Source organism: Clarias gariepinus, chromosome 15 (assembly GCF_024256425.1).
Source record: "Clarias gariepinus isolate MV-2021 ecotype Netherlands chromosome 15, CGAR_prim_01v2, whole genome shotgun sequence".
Taxonomy (NCBI): domain Eukaryota; kingdom Metazoa; phylum Chordata; class Actinopteri; order Siluriformes; family Clariidae; genus Clarias; species Clarias gariepinus.
In genome coordinates this window covers 18,529,374-18,548,829 of record NC_071114.1, presented here as the reverse complement: position 1 = coordinate 18,548,829, position 19,456 = coordinate 18,529,374, and the positions used below count along the sequence as shown (strand labels likewise).

General features: G+C 39.2%; 1 protein-coding gene across 5 annotated transcripts in view; it reads left to right on the top strand.

Annotated features, from left to right (window-relative positions):
- The first annotated feature begins 688 nt into the window (after positions 1–688).
- atp11b (ATPase phospholipid transporting 11B (putative)) overlaps positions 689–19,456 on the top strand; it is a 64,456-nt gene continuing 45,688 nt past the window's right edge. For all 5 annotated transcript variants that reach the window (XM_053513400.1, XM_053513404.1, XM_053513403.1 and 2 more), the window contains exons 1-2: positions 689–1,006; positions 18,934–19,050. In XM_053513400.1, the coding sequence (XP_053369375.1) occupies positions 980–1,006; positions 18,934–19,050 (144 nt within the window). In that variant the 5' untranslated portion in view covers positions 689–979. The remainder of the gene's footprint in view (positions 1,007–18,933; positions 19,051–19,456) is intronic.

The window sequence follows — 19,456 nt, the reverse complement described above, 5'->3', positions numbered from 1 at the left end:
GATGGGGTCCCTGTTAAGTCTGGTTCCTCTTCCTATTGTCATATCGAGAGTTTTTTCTTGCCACCATCCCCCTTGTCTGGGTCATCAGGGACAATCTGATCATTTTTTTAATACATATTTTCTTACATATTTCATACTCATTTGACAATTTTTTTTATTGATACTGTAAAAGCTGTTTTGCAACAAGTATCATTGTTAAAAGCACTATATAAATCATATTTAATTTATATTTATATCTAAATGAATTAGAACTCACTAATTTTGAGGTGCCTGTTAGCTAACAATTAAACTCGGTGAAGTTAAAGACCAAATGCTTGCTGCTATCAATGTTGCCATGACAACAATGTCAAACAGGGAAACTATTAAGTTTATCCTTAATCTCGGGCTGAGGTCACTGTAACGATTTCCACATAGAGTAGAAAAAACTAATAGTTTATTGGTGAGTATAACAATAAACTAATATAAAAAATAAAAATAATTTTTATTTCAAATTAGGAAACATTGACTTTATTACATAGTATCACTGCGTTCCTAATTTGAGGTGTGGGATGGGTCCGGACCCAGACTTTGAGAAACTCTGATATATTACCTAAATGTATCAATCTGGCAACTATGAAAGCAACTTATGTGGTTTATTTTAAGCGATCTGGCAACCATTCTGTATGTGTCTGAGCGGTTTGTTGTTTCAACATCATTCAGTCAGTGGGAGGAAGAGCAGCTTCACTTCACCTCAGACATGAAGGACTAATAGACTTTATTTACATTTTTATTTTTAACGCTACTTCATTTCTTTCTCTGTGCATGCCGTGATGTACAGAGTGAGCACCTTGCGCAGGAGGAAAACATACATGTTGCGGAAGTATTTCGGCGGAGAAAGGAAAGGCGAGCTGGCTAACTTTTGCTAGCTAGCGAGCGAGCTAATTCGTTAGCAACGCATCTTATTAAGCTAGCTGAAGTAAGCTAAGCTAAAATCCTGAGGATGCTGCGGTGGATCCGGCAACAGCTGGTGAGTTACTCTTTCCTGCCTCTCTGGTTTTTATTCGCTAGTATTTACTTTGATGTAGTATTTAACATTTATAAATAGGGAATATTATGTTTTCGATAGGTTTTAATTAGCGTTAGCTGGCGAGCTTTCAGACCAAAAGTGTATGATTTTCTGAGTGCCAGAGTACCTTATGTACCTAATGAGTTGTGTTTACTTCAGTTTGTTTTATTTTTATTTCTATAACATTTTTAGCAAAAACTTGATAATAACTGAAAGCTACATGTTAACCTTTTCTGTTAAGTTTCTTTGACTAACCGGACACTAACTTCTCTTATGACGTCATACTTGAATGGGTAAATTTATATAATAAAATAATAATGTTAAATTTTTGCTATCATTCATACATGTTTTTTTTATTAAGGCTAATAGAATACAACAGAAAGCTTGATGAGCTTGAGTAATAAAGGTAAATAAAATAAAAACATTTTATTACTCTTATACAAAGTACCATAACGGAAACTACCTAATGATATCACAGTGCTATAATTTCCTCGTTTCCTTCTTCATCTACGTTCTTGTTTAGCGGCATTTAGAATCCAGTAGATTGGGTACATTATCGCCAACTGTCCATCTCATTCTCCCTCATCTGCCCGGCCTCTTAAAGACGATTTTCCAGACCACCCTTCCCTAAAACCTCTAATACATTTTCTCTATTCTTTCCCTGGCTTTATCTGTGTCTTGAATTTTGTCTGCTCTATCCGTTACTTTCACATGCTCTTTCTCCCCGACATGTTTCCTCCCAGGACCATTCAGCATCTAGTTGGAGTTCTGTAGGTTGCATTACCACCTATAGAGCTCTCTCTCCTTAGCTTCCCTGTTCTTTAACGCAGACGTTTCATCCAGTCTTCCTCCTAATCAACATTCTTCCTTCCCTGATCAGTGACATCTCATTTATTTAGATTAATTATATATATTAAATAATAGCATTGTGATGTCACTAGGTGTGTTTCTGTAACAGTACTAGTGTAACAGAGCCTAAATGCTTTTTTCCCCTTTATTAGTGGTGCTTGCAAAGCATCACTATTGTTATCTTGCAGGCTTATTATTTTTATTATTAGTGGTGCTTGCAAAGCATCACTATTGTTATCTTGCAGGCTTATTATTATTCTTTTTCTTATTCTTTTTCTTCTTCTTCTTCCGTATGAAAGTTCGGCGCGTAACTAGTCCCGCACCGTTTGTCGTAGACCCATGAGTGAGGTGTCAAATCAAGCGGCCTATACGGGAATGGGGTGCTATGACTTTTCTAAGGGGTGGGCGGTTAATTGCCCCCGCAGGGGGCAATTAACCGGGCAAAAAATCCCATAGACTTAACATTACGGCCAACTTTGACGGATTGTAGCGCAGAGAGGGAATCTTGTAGAAACGTAAACTTTTCCAGATTTGAAGAGGTTTGCAACCTGTGTCAGAAGATACCCCGCACAAGGGGATACGTTCGACCCCCGGGGCAAGAGGGGTCCCCAAAGTTGCCCCATAGAATTTGAATGGGGATTTTGGCAACTTTGCCCATTGACTTATAATGGGAGTTAAAAAAAATTACTAGTGCCGCACCGTTCGTCATAGACCCATGAATGAGGTGTCAAACCGTGCGGCTTATTCGGGAGTAGGGTGCTCTGACTGTTGGAAGGGGTGGGTGGTTAATTGCCCCCGCAGGGGGCAATTAACCACCTACAGACTTAACATTGAGACCAACTTTAAGTCCCATGAGTGAGGTGTTAAACCGTGCGGCCCATCTTCGGGAACGGGGTGCTGTGACTTTTCTGAGGGGTGGGTGGTTAATTGCCCCCGCAGGGGGCAATTAACCGCCCACAGACTTAACACTGAGAACAACTTTGACTGAGTCTTGCACCGTTCGTCGTAGACCCATGAATGAGGTGTCAAACCGTGCGGCTTATTCGGGACTAGGCTGCTCTGACTGTTCGAAGGGGTGGGTGGTTAATTGCCCCCGCTGGGGGCAATTAACCACCCACAGACTTAACATTGAGACCAACTTTGACCGAGTCCCATGAGTGAGGTGTCAAACCGTGCAGCCCATCTTCGGGAACGGGGTGCTGTGACCTTTTTAAGGGGTGGGTGGTTAATTGCCCCCGCAGGGGGCAATTAACCACCCACAAACTTAACATTAATTTAACTGTGGAACCGACTGTCGTAGAGACACTCTTTTGCATGTATCATCATGCTCATAAGCCACGCCCCCTAGCACCTTTATTAGCATGCTGTTAGCATGATGCTAACGCGATTAGCATTTTGCTAGCATGATGCTAACAAAATTAGCATCTTGCTAGCTTCATGCTAATTTCATCAGCACATCGCTAGCATGATGCTAACGCTATTAGCATGTCGCTAGCATTATGCTAACTTTTCGCTAATAACATGTATAGAATGTTCCTAGCATCATGCTAGTGTAATTAGCACGATGTTTAGCTGATTAGCATGGTGCTAGCTTGATGCTAGCTATATTAGCATGTTGCTATCAAGATCCCATTGTCGTAGAGATATGGAGGGTCAGAGTTTCGCCACGGCAAGCACCACTCACATTTTCTTCAGGAAATGTACCTCTCTAGTTATTTTTATTCTTCTTCCGTATGAAAGTTCGGCGCGTAACTAGTCCCGCACCGTTTGTCGTAGACCCCTGAGTGAGGTGTCAAATCGTGCGGCCTATACGGGAATGGGGTGCTATGACTTTTATAAGGGGTGGGCGGTTAATTGCCCCCGCAGGGGGCAATTAACCGCCCCAAAAATCCCATTGACTTAACATTGAGACCAACTTTGACGGATTATAGCGCAGAGAGTGAATTTTGTAGAGACATCAAACTTACCAGATTTGAAGAGGTTTGCAGCCTGTGTCAGAAGATACCCCGCACAGGGGGATAAGTTCGACCCCCGGGGCAGGAGAGGTCCCCAAAGTTGCCCCATAGAATTTGAATGGGGATTTTGGCGACTTTGCCCCTTGACTTATAATGGGAATTAAAAAAAATTACTAGTGCCGCACCGTTCGTCATAGACCCATGAATGAGGTGTCAGCCCGTGCGGCTTATTCGGGAGTAGGGTGCTCTGACTGTTGGAAGGGGTGGGTGGTTAATTGCCCCCGCAGGGGGCAATTAACCACCCACAGACTTAACACTGAGAATAACTTTGACTGAGTCCCGCACCGTTCGTCGTAGACCCATAAATGAGGTGTCAAACCGTGCGGCTTATTCGGGAGTAGGGTGCTCTGACTGTTCGAAGGGGTGGGTGGTTAATTGCCCCCGCAGGGGGCAATTAACCACCCACAGACTTAACATTGAGACCAACTTTGACCGAGTACCATGAGTGAGGTGTCAAACTGTGCGGCCCATTTTCGGGAACAGGGTGCTGTGACTTTTCTGAGGGGTGGGTAGTTAATTGCCCCCGCAGGGGGCAATTAACCGCCCACAGACTTAACACTGAGAACAACTTTGACTGAGTCTTGCACCGTTTGTCGTAGACCCATGAATGAGGTGTCAAACCGTGCGGCTTATTCGGGAGTAGGCTCCTTTGACTGTTTGAAGGGGTGGGTGGTTAATTGCCCCCGCAGGGGGCAATTAACCACCCACAGACTTAACATTGAGACCAACTTTGACTGAGTCCCATGAGTGAGGTGTCAAACCGTGCGGCCCATCTTCGGGAACGGGGTGCTGTGACTTTTCTAAGGGGTGGGTGGTTAATTGCCCCCGCAGGGGGCAATTAACCACACACACTTAACATTGATTTAACTGTGGAACCGACTGTCGTAGAGACACTCTTTTGCATATATCATCATGCTCATAAGCCACGCCCCCTAGCACCCTCATTAGCATGCTGTTAGCATGATGCTAACGCGATTAGCATTTTGCTAGCATGATGCTAACAAAATTAGCATCTTGCTAGCGGTATGCTAATTTCATCAGCACATCGCTAGCATGATGCTAACGCTATTAGCATGTCGCTAGCATTATGCTAACTTTTCGCTAATAACATGTATAGAATGTTCCTAGCATCATGCTAGTGTAATTAGCATGATGTTTAGCTGATTAGCATGGTGCTAGCTTGATGCTAGCTATATTAGCATGTTGCTATCAAGATCCCATTGTCAGAGAGATATGGACGGCCAGAGTTTCGCCACGGCAAGCACCACTCACATTTTCTTCAGGAAATGTACCTCTCTAGTTATTATTATTCTTCTTCCGTACAAAAGTTCGGCGCGTAACTAGTCTCGCACCGTTTGTCGTAGACCCATGGGTGAGGTGTCAAATCGTGCGGCCTATACGGGAATGGGGTGCTATGACTTTTATAAGGGGTGGGCGGTTAATTGCCCCCGCAGGGGGCAATTAACCGGCCCAAAAATCCCATTGACTTAACATTGAGACCAACTTTGACGGATTATAGCGCAGAGAGTGAATTTTGTAGAGACATCAAACTTACCAGATTTGAAGAGGTTTGCAGCCTGTGTCAGAAGATACCCGGCACAGGGGGATAAGTTCGACCCCCGGGGCAAGAGAGGTCCCCAAAGTTGCCCCATAGAATTTGAATGGGGATTTTGGCGACTTTGCCCATTGACTTATAATGGGGATTTAAAAAAATTACTAGTGCCGCACCGTTCGTCGTAGACCCATGAATCAGGTGTCTACCCATGCGGCTTATTCGGGAGTAGGGTGCTTTGACTGTTCGAAGGGGTGGGTGGTTAATTGCCCCCGCAGGGGGTAATTAACCACCTACAGACTTAACACTGAGAACAACTTTGACTGAGTCTTGCACCGTTCGTCGTAGACCCATGAATGAGGTGTCAAACCGTGCGGCTCATTCGGGAGTAGGGTACTCTCACTGTTGAAAGGGGTGGGTGGTTAATTGCCCCCGCAGGGGGCAATTAACCACCTACAGACTTAACACTGACAACAACTTTGACTGAGGCCCGCACCGTTCGTCGTAGACCCATGAATGAGGTGTCAAACCGTGCGGCTTATTCGGGAGTAGGGTGCTCTGACTGTTCGAAGGGGTGGGTGGTTAATTGCCCCCGCAGGGGGCAATTAACCACCCACAGAATTAACATTGAGACCAACTTTGACCGAGTACCATGAGTGAGGTGTTAAACTGTGCGGCCCATTTTCGGGAACAGGATGCTGTGACTTTTCTGAGGGGTGGGTGGTTAATTGCCCCCGCAGGGGGCAATTAACTACCCACAGACTTAACATTGTGACCAACTTTGACTGAGTCCCATGAGTGAGGTGTCAAACCGTGCGGCCCATCTTCGGGAACGGGGTGCTGTGACTTTTCTAAGGGGTGGGTGGTTAATTGCCCCTGCAGGGGGCAATTAACCACCTACAGACTTAACATTGACTTAACTGTGGAACCGACTGTCGTAGAGACATTCTTTTGCATTTATCATCATGCTCATAAGCCACGCCCCCTAGCACCCTCATTAGCATGCTGTTAGCATGATGCTAACACGATTAGCATTTTGCTAGCATGATGCTAACAAAATTAGCATCTTGCTAGCGTTATGCTAATTTCATCAGCACATCGCTAGCATGATGCTAACGCTATTAGCATGTCGCTAGCATTATGCTAACTTTTCGCTAATCACATGTATAGAATGTTCCTAGCATCATGCTAGTGTAATTAGCATGATGTTTAGCTGATTAGCATGGTGCTAGCTTGATGCTAGCTATATTAGCATGTTGCTATCAAGATCCCATTGTCGTAGAGATATGGAGGGCCAGAGTTTCGCCACGGCAAGCACCACTCACATTTTCTTCAGGAAATGTACCTCTCTAGTTTACATTTATTACTCAACAACTAAGCAACAAATAATGAATAGTTAATTACCTTTTACTACACGAGGTTTTATTCGTGTTTCTGAATTTAAAACATTAAGTGATTTAATGAAGTGTGTGTGTGTGTGACTGTCTGTCTGTCTGTGTGTGACTGTCTGTCTGTGTGTGTCTGTCTGTCTGTGTGTGACTGTCTGTCTGTGTGTGACTGTCTGTCTGTGTGTGACTGTCTGTCTGTGTGTGACTGTCTGTCTGTGTGTGTCTGTGTGTCTGTCTGTGTGTCTGTCTGTCTGTGTGTCTGTCTGTCTGTCTGTCTGTCTGTGTGTCTGTCTGTCTGTGTGTGTGTCTGTGTGTCTATGTGTGTGTCTGTCTGTGTGTGTGTCTATGTGTGTGTGTGTCTGTGTGTGTGTCTGTGTGTGTGTCTATGTGTGTGTGTGTGTCTATGTGTGTGTGTGTGTCTATGTGTGTGTGTGTGTCTATGTGTGTGTGTGTCTATGTGTGTGTGTGTCTATGTGTGTGTGTGTCTATGTGTGTGTGTGTCTATGTGTGTGTGTGTCTATGTGTGTGTCTGTCTATGTGTGTGTGTGTCTGTCTATGTGTGTGTGTGTCTGTCTATGTGTGTGTGTGTCTGTCTATGTGTGTGTGTGTCTGTCTGTGTGTGTGTGTGTCTGTGTGTGTCTGTCTGTCTGCCTGTGTGTGTCTGTCTGTGTCTGTCTGTGTGTCTGTCTGTCTGTCTGTGTGTCTGTCTGTCTGTCTGTGTGTCTGTCTGTCTGTGTGTCTGTCTGTGTGTCTGTCTGTCTGTGTGTCTGTCTGTCTGTCTGTGTGTGTGTCTGTCTGTCTGTCTGTGTGTGTGTCTGTCTGTCTGTCTGTGTGTGTCTGTCTGTCTGTGTGTCTGTCTGTCTGTCTGTCTGTCTGTCTGTGTGTCTGTCTGTCTGTCTGTCTGTGTGTCTGTGTGTGTGTGGGTGTGTGTGTGTGTGTGAGAGATTATATTCAGGTGTGAGGACAGACTGTAACTACACTTTTACACCAAAAAAAGCTCTGTACAACACTTTACACACAACTTAGTCATCAAACCTTAAACATTATTGTCTTATGTTTTTTATTTTGACCAGAGCACAGAGCTGCTACAGAGAAACCGAAAGGCTGTTATCTTGATTATTAGAAATGAAAAACAATTATTTAAATACTAATTACAAACAGGAAGCAAAGGATATAATATTAAGTAAATATATAATTTTTAACATATTTAAGTTATTTATATACCAATTTATATCAATTTAAACCAATTTCTAAATGTAAAGGTACATGTTGTTTATCATAGAGATGTGATCTGATATTTGCCTGTATTATCTCCTTTAAATAATCTTTTTGAAGACAATCATTAAAGTTGAATAAATTTGTAATGGCCAGGTCGTTAATAATAAAAAAAATCATTAAAATCACCAAACCCACATGCAGAACTTGTAATAATCTTGCTAATAACAGTTTTTTTTTATTAATACTTAGTTTTTTTTAAATTCTGTTAATACTTTACTCACTGTGTGTGCATTTACTGTCCTTCTAAAATCATATTTCCCGCCTGTGTAGTCACATGACTCCGCCCGTCTTGTCTGACACATGGAAGCAACATGAAGTAGAAAGAAAAAAAAAGAGAATAATCATCAAAAAAATATTTATAAAACTCATCAGTGAAATATATGGGAAAAGTACATTAATACCGCACATAAAGGTAGAACTTCAAAGCCATTTTGTTAGTAAATTTAATTGTAAAATCTTTAAGTAATTGTGATATTGATTTGATATCATATCCTGCCTAAAATTCTTAAATTCTTTGCTAGTCCTATCATTGTTTGGCAGAATTACACTGTTAATCGACTGTTTAAAAACTACACACGCATGTAGTGATGATAAACGGAAACGTTTATTAGGTAACATCTGTGTGAAAGTCTAAAAACAGGAGGAGGACTCAGACACAAAAACTGCAAATACAAAGGAGGTGTGGCTCAGCACTACTGCAGTTCAAACTGATCTAATGCTCTTGGATTAGGTCACAGTTGTTCATTTATAGTTATATTTCATTAATCTGTAACCTAATTATCTCCTAATTATTAGTATCTTAAAATGTAACTCCAAAACATCTCTAAAAAAACAAAACAAAAAAAACAACAGCAATATGTTTTTTCTTTTTACCATTTTGCTTATTCTTAAATAGAAATGCAGATTATGAGACAGGGCTGGGCCCTATGACATCAGTATAATTATAATGAACATCACAATGTATTTACTGCAACATGGTGATTATGCATATCATGATAGGGTTTTATAATAAAACTAAATCGTCTGAATCATATTTTATTTGTAGATTTTTGCTAAATTCGTTTTTTTCATATTTTACTTTCGAAGTTTATATATATAAGTTTATAGTAATATATGTATATATATATATATATATATATGTATATATATATATATCATGGGTGGGCGATATACCGGTAAACACGATTAACTGGTAGAAATTTGTCAACCAATAGAGATTTTGGTCTATCGTTTTAGTCGTGATATAGATCACGTGATGTTGCACGTTACATAACCACACAATACATATTCACTTCTATGGGAAGCCAAACACATCTAAAGTGGGGCAAAACCATGGCACGCAATTGAGCCGGCGTAGGTAGACCAAATATCTGCCCAGCCCAGTGGACAGCGCAGCGCGACTATCTGGATAGCGCAGAGATGATGGTTCAATCAGGTGACACGGTTTCGTCCAACTTTTCATGTGTTTGGCTTCACATACACTTCGACAATGGAAGAAGACTGTGCAGCAGTGAGTTTGCTTAAATGTGATGAAACCAACAACGAGGAGATTGTAAAGAAAAATGCATCGTCTGTGGTGTGGAATTGGTTTGGGTATAAGAAAAGTGATGTGACTAAGACGAACGAGATTTGCAAGGTATGCAAGTGCACTGATTTAGCAAGCGGTGGAAACACATCAAACCTTTTTTATCATCTGAAATCTGATCCAAACGAATATGGCCAAAGTAAAAAAAATGCGACAAACCTCAGCAATTCACAGTTTAAATAAAATTACACTATGTAAAACAGTTTCTTATTGTTTGAATTTTTATATTATTTTATATATTGTGATAAATATCGTTATCGAGGTGGAAAATTGCTTCTATCGTGATAGAAGATTTTGGTTATATTGCCCACCCCTAATATATACATAAATAATACATTTTAAAATCCTTTTTTTAAAATAAACTTGCATCAGTTTTAAATCAAGTTGTTAAATTCTTTTTCACTTAATTTTTATATTTCACCATAAGCACAACCATTTTGATGGCAGTGTGTAAGCAAAGTAAAAGGTGATGCATGTCACATATGTCAAAAATATAATATCACAGTTCTGCAATATTACCCAGTTCTACTAGTTGTGCATGTGTGCTGTGTAGACATGTCCTATGTGGAGATAACAGTCTACGTTATGAATAAACGCTGTGTTTGCGGTGTTAGCCGCATCATATCCTACCACATAATCTTTAGATGACAATGCTGATGTTTTATATTTTCCTGTCGGTGTCTTTAAACAGCAAAAACACAAGTGTGTTTTTATGCCTTGTTATTTTGGACTTTATTTAAACCCCATGCATTTGATGGTTCACGTTTCCCTAAGCATTTCTTTCCTCCATAATTAACATCTCTCTCTTTCCGTCTTTTCTCTCACAAGTCAGGCGTGAATTTGAGCTTCCTGCAGGGAACCCCGAACATGAACACGGAAAAACTTTGTGACACTGAAATGTTGATGTTGATCAATTTTCTATAATGGCAGCTCTGACAGTAATGCAGCTGCAAGTCACAGGTTTTTATTGAAGCGCTCATTCTAATATGTTGTTTCTGTAGAAGCAGCTCTTTCACAGGGACTTTTACTGCAGATGCTCCACATCATAAATCTTCACAGATCTTCAACTCCAGTCCAGGAGGGACAGTGTTTAACACACAGTTTATAATTCATAAACAACATAACCACTGAACCTGGTATCTATCAGATTCGTTAAATCAGCTGAGTATGAGCAGAATAAGCACCAAACTGTGCTGGACACTAGCCCTGTCGTAAATGGTAGAAAAAAAAACATTATCATTAAGGTGGTGGCAACATTTTTGCAAGGAGGACTGTTAACAGAACTAATTTAATGTAACTGTAAATTTATTTTTTGAAAAATAACAAGATAACATAATATTTAATAAAAGCAGAATCTTCAGAGCAGTCATTATTGTGCAGCGATCTGTGATTTTTTTTTTTCTTTGCAAATATATATTTCTTTACACAAACGAACAGTGCTATGCCTCATCCATGTCCTATAGTAGGTATGTAGCTGAAGTTAGTGTGTTTTGTGTCATAGTTAGAAGCAGATTTATTACTTTTCAGGTAGTTAATTAAGTGCTTTTTGAGCTTCCAGGTAGAGACAATCTCACCTGACAGGTTTTCTGCAGTCACTGTGTTGATGTTCCAGGCGTGTGTGTGTGTGTGTGTGTGTGTTTGTGTGTGTGTGTCATCAGGTTCTCAGGGTATACAGGATGTCAGCATTACACAGTCACATTCACAGTGGTTTGAAGGCATGGTCTGTGTGTCTGTTAATTCTAGTGATGGTGCATGGGCCCTGTGTACATGCCTGTCAGTCCCAGTGAAGGAGGTTTGGCCTCTTTGTCAGTCCCAGTGAAGGAGGCGTGGCCTCTGTGTGTGTCTGTCATTTCCAATGAAGAAGGCTTGGCCTCGGGGTTTTTTTCCCTGCCCTGAGATGAGGCAAGATGTACCAGTAGTATGAATTATTAATTAATGTTAATTAGGTCTAATGCCTAACACCGGGCATTGTTACTGCATTTCACTTCATTCATTCATTCACATCATTATTTTCATTAAACAACTTAATAAAATATTGTAAAATTAAATTTTGAAAGTAGGGTGCTTATCCATACATTACAGTAGCTTTGTATTGCTGCATGTTTGTCAGTTTTTCATGCCTGCAGCATTCTTTTAAGAGACTTGAGCTCAGTGGGAGGAGGCGCTCCATTAATCTGATGTATTTAATTAAGCACTCTGGTCTCGTAATGTATTGATTTATTACAGCCTGTGTTTCATAAGTGCTTTAATGCGTTTCACTTCAGTGATTTGTTTAAAAGCTGGTTATTGAAGCTCAGATTAATTTTACACACTGTTTCAGGTTTGCTAGAGAGTGGTATAAATGTACATTACCTCTCAGAGGATCGCACACGTTTTCCTACAGAGAGGTTTAAAACAAAAATCCACTGCAGATTTGAAGTTCATGGAATAAAATAATGTTAAAAATATGCAGTTTAGTACAACTGTCTTGAGGGTATTAAACTGCAGACTGCAGTATGAATTTCTGCCATGTTGTTGTGTCTACAGACTGTGTCATGGCTGAAGTCATGTGGTCAAATGGTTGATCATAAGATTACGCTGATTCATTTGTCAACTGAGCAGGAAGGAAGCTACTTAGAGGAGCCTTTAAATGATGGAGCTAGTAGAGATTCCCATGCAAATCATCCCCATCCAAAAGGAGCAGAAAACAAAAAGAGCAGAATTGTTCCTGTGCAGTTTACGATATAAAACTTGCAATAAATAAGTTCACCTTCCAATTGGAATGAACAGTATCCAAACATAAACATACAGTTTTTACTCTTTAGCATAATATTCACGTGACTGAAATTTTCACTGTTGAGCTGGTGCTCAAAGTGTTGAAACACACCTGAGAGCTGACTGGCTGCGTATTTAATCACTTCATTATTATAATCACCAAAAATGTATCAAATGTAAGACTTCTTCGTATTTTTTTGGTGAAAATCTGCATCCTATTTTTACTTTCATGTTTTATTTACCTTTTTTGGCTGAATTCTTTCTGCAGTTTTATTAATGAATAATAAAAAAACCAACTTATAAAAAGTTAATTTCCAAACAAGCACAAAGAGAGTTAATATTACATTAATGAATTTGGAGCGTTTACACACATTTACTGTGACAGAAAATGTGAGTCCAGTTGAGAGTGCAAGAGATTTGAGAAACAAAGTTTGAAGCTTCTCATGCTTCAGATATCATTGAAAGGTTCATGATACATATGCAAAATCATTCCCAATTTGTATACAATAAGGCCCATCTGCTGTTTTAATGGCAGAGAGAAAGACTGTTCTTTTAGTGAATTTTTGAGTAATTACTCAGTATTGGTGAACTCTGAAGTTATCTTGTAGTTAAAGTTTAAAGTTCTTTAAAAGAGTTCCCTGAATGTTTACGTAAGTTGGGGGAATTTTCTTCATCTCAGTTAAGACATCAAAATTATGAAATTCCATAGTGACCCAATATCATAGGTGATATTGATAAAATTGTCAAAGAGGGTAAGTACAGTGAGTAGTAAGTAAAAAAACTAACTGATGACAAATAAAGGCTAATCTGTGCTTGTGTTTCTGTCTATAGAAAAATTATAAACTATACCATTTTGTTAACACATTGCATGCTAGAATTTTTTTTTCAATTTTTTACTTTGGCACAGGCCTGATAATGCACTTTGTAATTCATGTGGGTTCTACCGTCAGAAACGCCTTAATAGACGATATCAGTAGTTGCCTTTGGCGTCTGTTCGACAAGAACTTGAGTATACGTGGTGGAATGTGAGCCGGTTGCTTGTCAAAATTCAACATCAGTAGTTGAATTTTCACAACCAGAAATCTAACTGGAGTGTCGTCATGAAGAGGTTCTGGCAATTCGTTGAGAGATCCCAAAGTTTCCTTTTGTAACAGCAGTGCAATCATATTATTGTGTCATGACAAAACCACTTCCCTTCAGTGCAGTCAGAACTCTGACTTGACCTTTTATGTTTGGCAGCACAGTTAGCACCAATGTCTCACACTCCCAGGGTCAGGGACTTACCTGTTACTCTCACATTCAGTCTGTATGCGAGGGGATTGGGAGTTTTTCTCTAGTTTCCTCTGCAGTCCAAAAACATGTTTTGTAGGATGATTGGCAATTGTGGTACTCCTGTAGGTTGCCAGAGGTAGCGTAATTGTACTTACAGCATCGTCAGCAGGCGTGAAGTCATTCAGGCCATTGAGGCCAACTACTGATGCTGGCTTAATGGGTGAATGGATGGATAGATTGAACAAAATCACTTTATTCTGTTCTTTTCTATTTTTCATCTATTCATTTTTGGTTACAATCACAGAGATGTTTAGTATGAGCATTTCCTGAAGCGCTTGCCCTGTATCTGATTGTGTGCATTGTGCTGCTGCCACATGTTTGGCTGATTAGATAACTGAGTAGGTGTACTGTTATTCATACATACAATGAATGCAGTGTGTGCATGCATGTTTTGCTTAAGCATTATTTATTATTCCTTCTTTTTATTTTGGTATACTTGGAATAGACATGTGGTATTCCATGAGTCCTGCAGAGCAGCTAGAGAGTAATGTTTAACTACATGTACAACTCACTGGTCACAGATGTTTTAATAATCGCTATCCCTGAACAAGGGCACTACTTCGTGTGGAACAAGTGATAGTACAAGTGATAGTGCAATAAAACAGTAACAGTTTGCTAGCTGAGCATACTCTAAAGCAGAGTAAGTGGAAATATAAAGTAAATCTTGTACATTTCTCAGGACTGCCCATCACCTCCATGGTTTATTCTTCTCACCTTGTAGTTAGCTTTACTGCTGATTGTTACAAAGCACTTATGCTGAAGAATTTTTTTTTTCCATACATGTTTTTATTTTTCTTCTTATAGATGAATGATTGCAGACTTTTTTAATTGGTTAATGTGACACGTTTTTCTTGTGAATGAGCTCTTTCTATGGAAACCATAGCATGTGAGAACAAGTGCATTGATTACAAAACATTTTTACTATGGTCATAATAATAGTAATTCTAATACTAATTCACCTTGTAAGTAGCTTTATGCTCTTGAACAGACTGGAAGTTTCCTTGTTGCTGTTTTTTTTATTAAATGAAAATGAAGGACGTGGCATGCAAAATGAATGTAAAGCATGTTGAATCACACAGAGATTGACTTTAAAGTGAAATGTTCTGGTTTGTCTGTCCTTTTTTGGAATAAATTGCATTACACAGTAATTAAGTCACACACATAAGCCCTCAGTGATTGTTAATGGTTTCTGCACTTAAGAAAAATTAAAAATACATTTGTTGAATTACATTCCTTATTGTGGTCAAAGTTTAATCAGTGCCTCCTTGTTTTTTTGAAAATGCAGCCTGTTGTCTGATTGATTCGAATGCTGGCTGCCCTTGGAGAGGTGTATGTATATGTACCTGTACCTGTGTGTGTGTGTGTGTGTGTTTGTGCGCGCGCGTGCATGTGCAAACAGTGCAAACAGTGCAAACACAAAAGCTCGGTGAAGGCAGCTGTTGAAAGTGTGTCACACGGGTTGGATGACGTGGCTTCCTCACTCACTAATTTTCATGGAATGAAGCAGCAGCTGTAACTCTGTGCTTTCACTTGCGGTCATTTCACTACCACCTCAGCCCTGAATATTTAAAGGTATAGGTCTTTCTTTAATACGAAACATTACAGAGAACACAAACAAGAAGCAACAAGGCCCCAATCCCTCTAAATTGTTCCAAAGTGAAACTTTAAATTAAAAAAGTGCTTAACCTGTGAATAATACTATTTTTCATGCCACGCCTAGGGTTTTGAAGAGCTTTTGATAGACAAAGCATGAGGAAGCAAAGTAAGAGGATGCATTAAAGATTTTAAAATCAAATACACGTTTCTGTTTCAATAGGCTTCTTATAAGTTTAGTACTGCATCTTACATAAATTATGGGTTATAAATTCTTGTGCAATATTGTGCGATACTAAAATATCACAAGTGGTATTGTGTGGTGTCATTACACCAATGAGTTTTTGTTTTTTTGCCATTGAGATAACAGACCGTAAGTCTTGTGGACCTGAAGAAGTACAATTTACAGAACTCACTGTATATGTGTACTATATGTACCCTATCATAAGGCATGAACATAGGGTTAATATATTGCGTTATATTTGTGACTAGTTTACATTTTTAAACTGTATTTTCACTCACTCAAAAACTCTGTCTCGTGTCTTAACATTGCAGTCCTGTCCTTGCTGTGATCTAAAGATGCTGCATTTAGGCAGTGTTTCTTCAGTGATTCAATCCAGACTAAATAAATTCACAGCAGGCATTGTGAAATTTGTACATGGTAGTGGAGAATACGGAATTCAAAAGCACATCTGTTCCGTTCTGTTTTATGCATTCCCGGTGCAAGAGAAAAGTGTTGGCACTATTATCTGGAGATCATGTGTATAAATCCTGCTGCAGCCATCATTAGCCAGGGGTCTAGGAAGCAGATTGGAGGGGTGGCATACTTCTGTCTAGAGCTGGGTGATATGTCCAATAAATTTAATCGTGAGTTTTTTTAGATTAAATACAATTTTAGAATGATTAGAGGGTATAGGATGGATTATTTTTAAAATAACCAAACAGTGTTAATACAAATTTCATTAACAATTTTTTTTGTTATTTTTGAAAGACTATAATCGGTACAAACAACATGCAAATCTTTGGGAAATCTTTATTTATTTGGGTTCTGGTTATGGCAAGTTATTGTCATTCCTGTTATACAAAATAAAGTAATATTACAAAATATGTGGGATTTGTAAAGTGCAAGCTAAAGACTTGAATTGTTTCTTATAAAATAAATAGTTGTAAAAATACTAAATGAACTAAATGGAATAGAAGTAGAAAAGAAATATCTGATGAAAAACTATTTTGTAAACCAGTTCAACATGAGCATTTTGCATGTTTTTAGCAAGGAACACAAGCCTGTCCACTACATCAGACTTGAGACATGCCCTGTAGCATGATACAATGCCCCCGCCAATACTAAAGAACGTCTCTGATGGGGCACTTATAGCAGGAATAGCGAGATAGTTCTTGGCCAGATTACTAAGTCTCAGAAAGTTTGCCTCATGTTGCTTTTCATGTTTCTGAAAAACTTTTGGCTTGGAAGCTCATATTGGTGGATTATTTTGAGCATATGATAAAATCCAGGCTTTTCAACTGTATATATGGGCACAATGTCTTGTGATGTAATGTGCCACACCATCAGTAATATCTTTCTATCGAGGCCCCTGCTTATCAAATGGGATACAGTGGGAAAATGAGACTGCTATTGTTACCTGCTTTTTAGCCGGGGTTTTGGCACTACTGCTGTCTTGTTTAGCTCCCAGCGCTACACACGCCTCCCATTCAACAATGTGGTTCTGTTTGAGGTGTTGGAATAAATAAGTCATGCTGCTTCTTTTAGTTGCTGCAAACTTCAGACAGATTTTACATTGGGCTTTGGCTTGTTCAACGCAAACCATTTACATACGACTGAAGAAACCACACCTCTCTCATAAACAAGCTCTTTGGTTTCGTCATGTTATATTTTGTATTTCCCACGTAGCAGAACTACAGAAGCTCAAGTTGTCATACAAAAGTTAAATTATGAAATTAATTTCCATTTTTTAACATCAACAAAGAAAATCAAATTAGTAGACCATATTCATATAATTTTTTTATTAATAAACAAGCAACTGAACTTCTACTCCTCCTGGTATATTGCAGCCTGCTAGGGGACCAGTAAAAATCCAGTCTTAAAGCAATGTTATGGCTTCACCTTTCCATTCTAGCATATATCTCTAAAGTGTCACATCAGATAAAAAAATTTGACCCTGACCTTTTGTTCTTTGATTATTTGTTCTTTTTATCATCCTGAAAAATAAAATCAAAAGCTGAAAGCAAAGCACAAGTGTGCTGCTTTATGGAAATGGGTTGTGTTGTCATGGCGATCGATCAAGCCATGATTTGATTAGTGTCCCTCTGTAGATTTAATTATTTAGACAAATGTGCAGCATTTAAGTTAGAGAGAAATCCAAACTGCATCATAATCTGGTTACGTGTGTATCGAGAGGTCACATCAATGTAAAAAAAAATAATAAACTTTTTTTTTTTTTTAAGGAATATGATTTCTGCGGTCTGTGCGTCATGTCTGACATCCCACATCCCTTCCTGAGGGACTGTAAATAAAAAGCCAGTACTGAAATTCAGTAGTAAGTGATTTAAGTCCGCAGTGCTGCAAGTGAGACCTTTCTGTAATGAATTGTTCAGCTGCTCTATGTCTGAATTAATAATGCACCTTTCAGGCCAGGTCTGTCGTTCTACAGAGATTAGATCTCTAAACTACATTGGCGCCTAATATTGACATCATTACATAAGGCACAAATCTATGCCACTCTTTTTAATGCTGTTTCGCAGAGCTAAAATGTGCAGTAACCAATCACATATGAGGAGACATTTGATGCCATGCTGTTAGAGAAAAATAGTGCACAGTAACTGGCAGGATACAACCTGGCATAAAGCGGAGATACACTTACCACTCCAGAGCATTGATTATTTTCCTGTATGTTCTGAAGATACCGTAGGAACTTGTCAACTGATTAAATTTTTTTAGAAAACAGCATAGGTACATTTGATACTGTAAATCTGTTCACACATACAGTAATAGCAGCTATAACCATTTGGTTTCTCCCCAACCTCTGTGTGTGTGTGTGTGTGTGTGTGTGTTTCTTCTTCTTCTTCTCCTCTCCTAAAGTTAATGAGAAAAAAGTCAAATGTTGTTTTACTGAGAAACCACAAAAAAAACCTTTGTCCTGAAGATGTTAGAAATGTTGTGTTGTTTACAGCTTTAAAAAATTTTTTTGGTGCTGTCTTCATCTGAAAATTAAAAAAAAAAATTCACCTTGCAGAAAACTTGTTACTGTATAGGTCTTTATGAATGAGCTTTTATCATAGAAAGGATAAGTTATTGGTATGCATTGCATTATATAAACCTTTCATTTAATACGGAATTAAATCGTCTACTGCTACAGTATGATTTGTACAGTGTTAATTAGTTGATATAGTTCCTAATTTTTCTTGCTGATTCCCTTTTTCTGTCTACACAAAGGAAAAAAAAAATCAGCTGGATGGATAGACAGGTGAGACAGAGACAGCTTGAATGTCTAAACTTCTGCCTTATTTGTGTTCCTCTCTTGCAGGGTTTTGACCCGCCGCATCAAAGTGACACCAGAACCGTTTACATCGCAAACCGCTTCCCTCAACATGGACATTACATTCCACAGAGGTTTGCGGACAACAGAATCATCTCCTCCAAGGTAAGTCAAGTCTGAGAGCCCCTTAATTTCACAACCATTCCTGCAGCACAAAAAACTCTAGACTTCATCCTAAAATTATCGGCTATGTTTAAATAAAATTGTGTATAGTTTCTACAATATTAGAATAATAGGAAACTACAGTTCTGATCCCGAGTCAATTGTCCATTATATTAGGAACACCTGCACATTCTGGCAGTAATCTAACCGGGGTGAAGAACAAAAAATGTCATGTATCATCGATGTTGGTAGCGGATGTGTTGGTTTGAGTATTTCAGAAATTGCTGTTCTGTGAATTTCACACTCAGTTTGGGGTGAAAAACAAAAGAAAAGAGCCTGCAAGCTGAAACACATGGTTGATCAGAGAGGTCAGAGGAAAATGGCCCAAATGGTTTGATCTGCCAGAAAG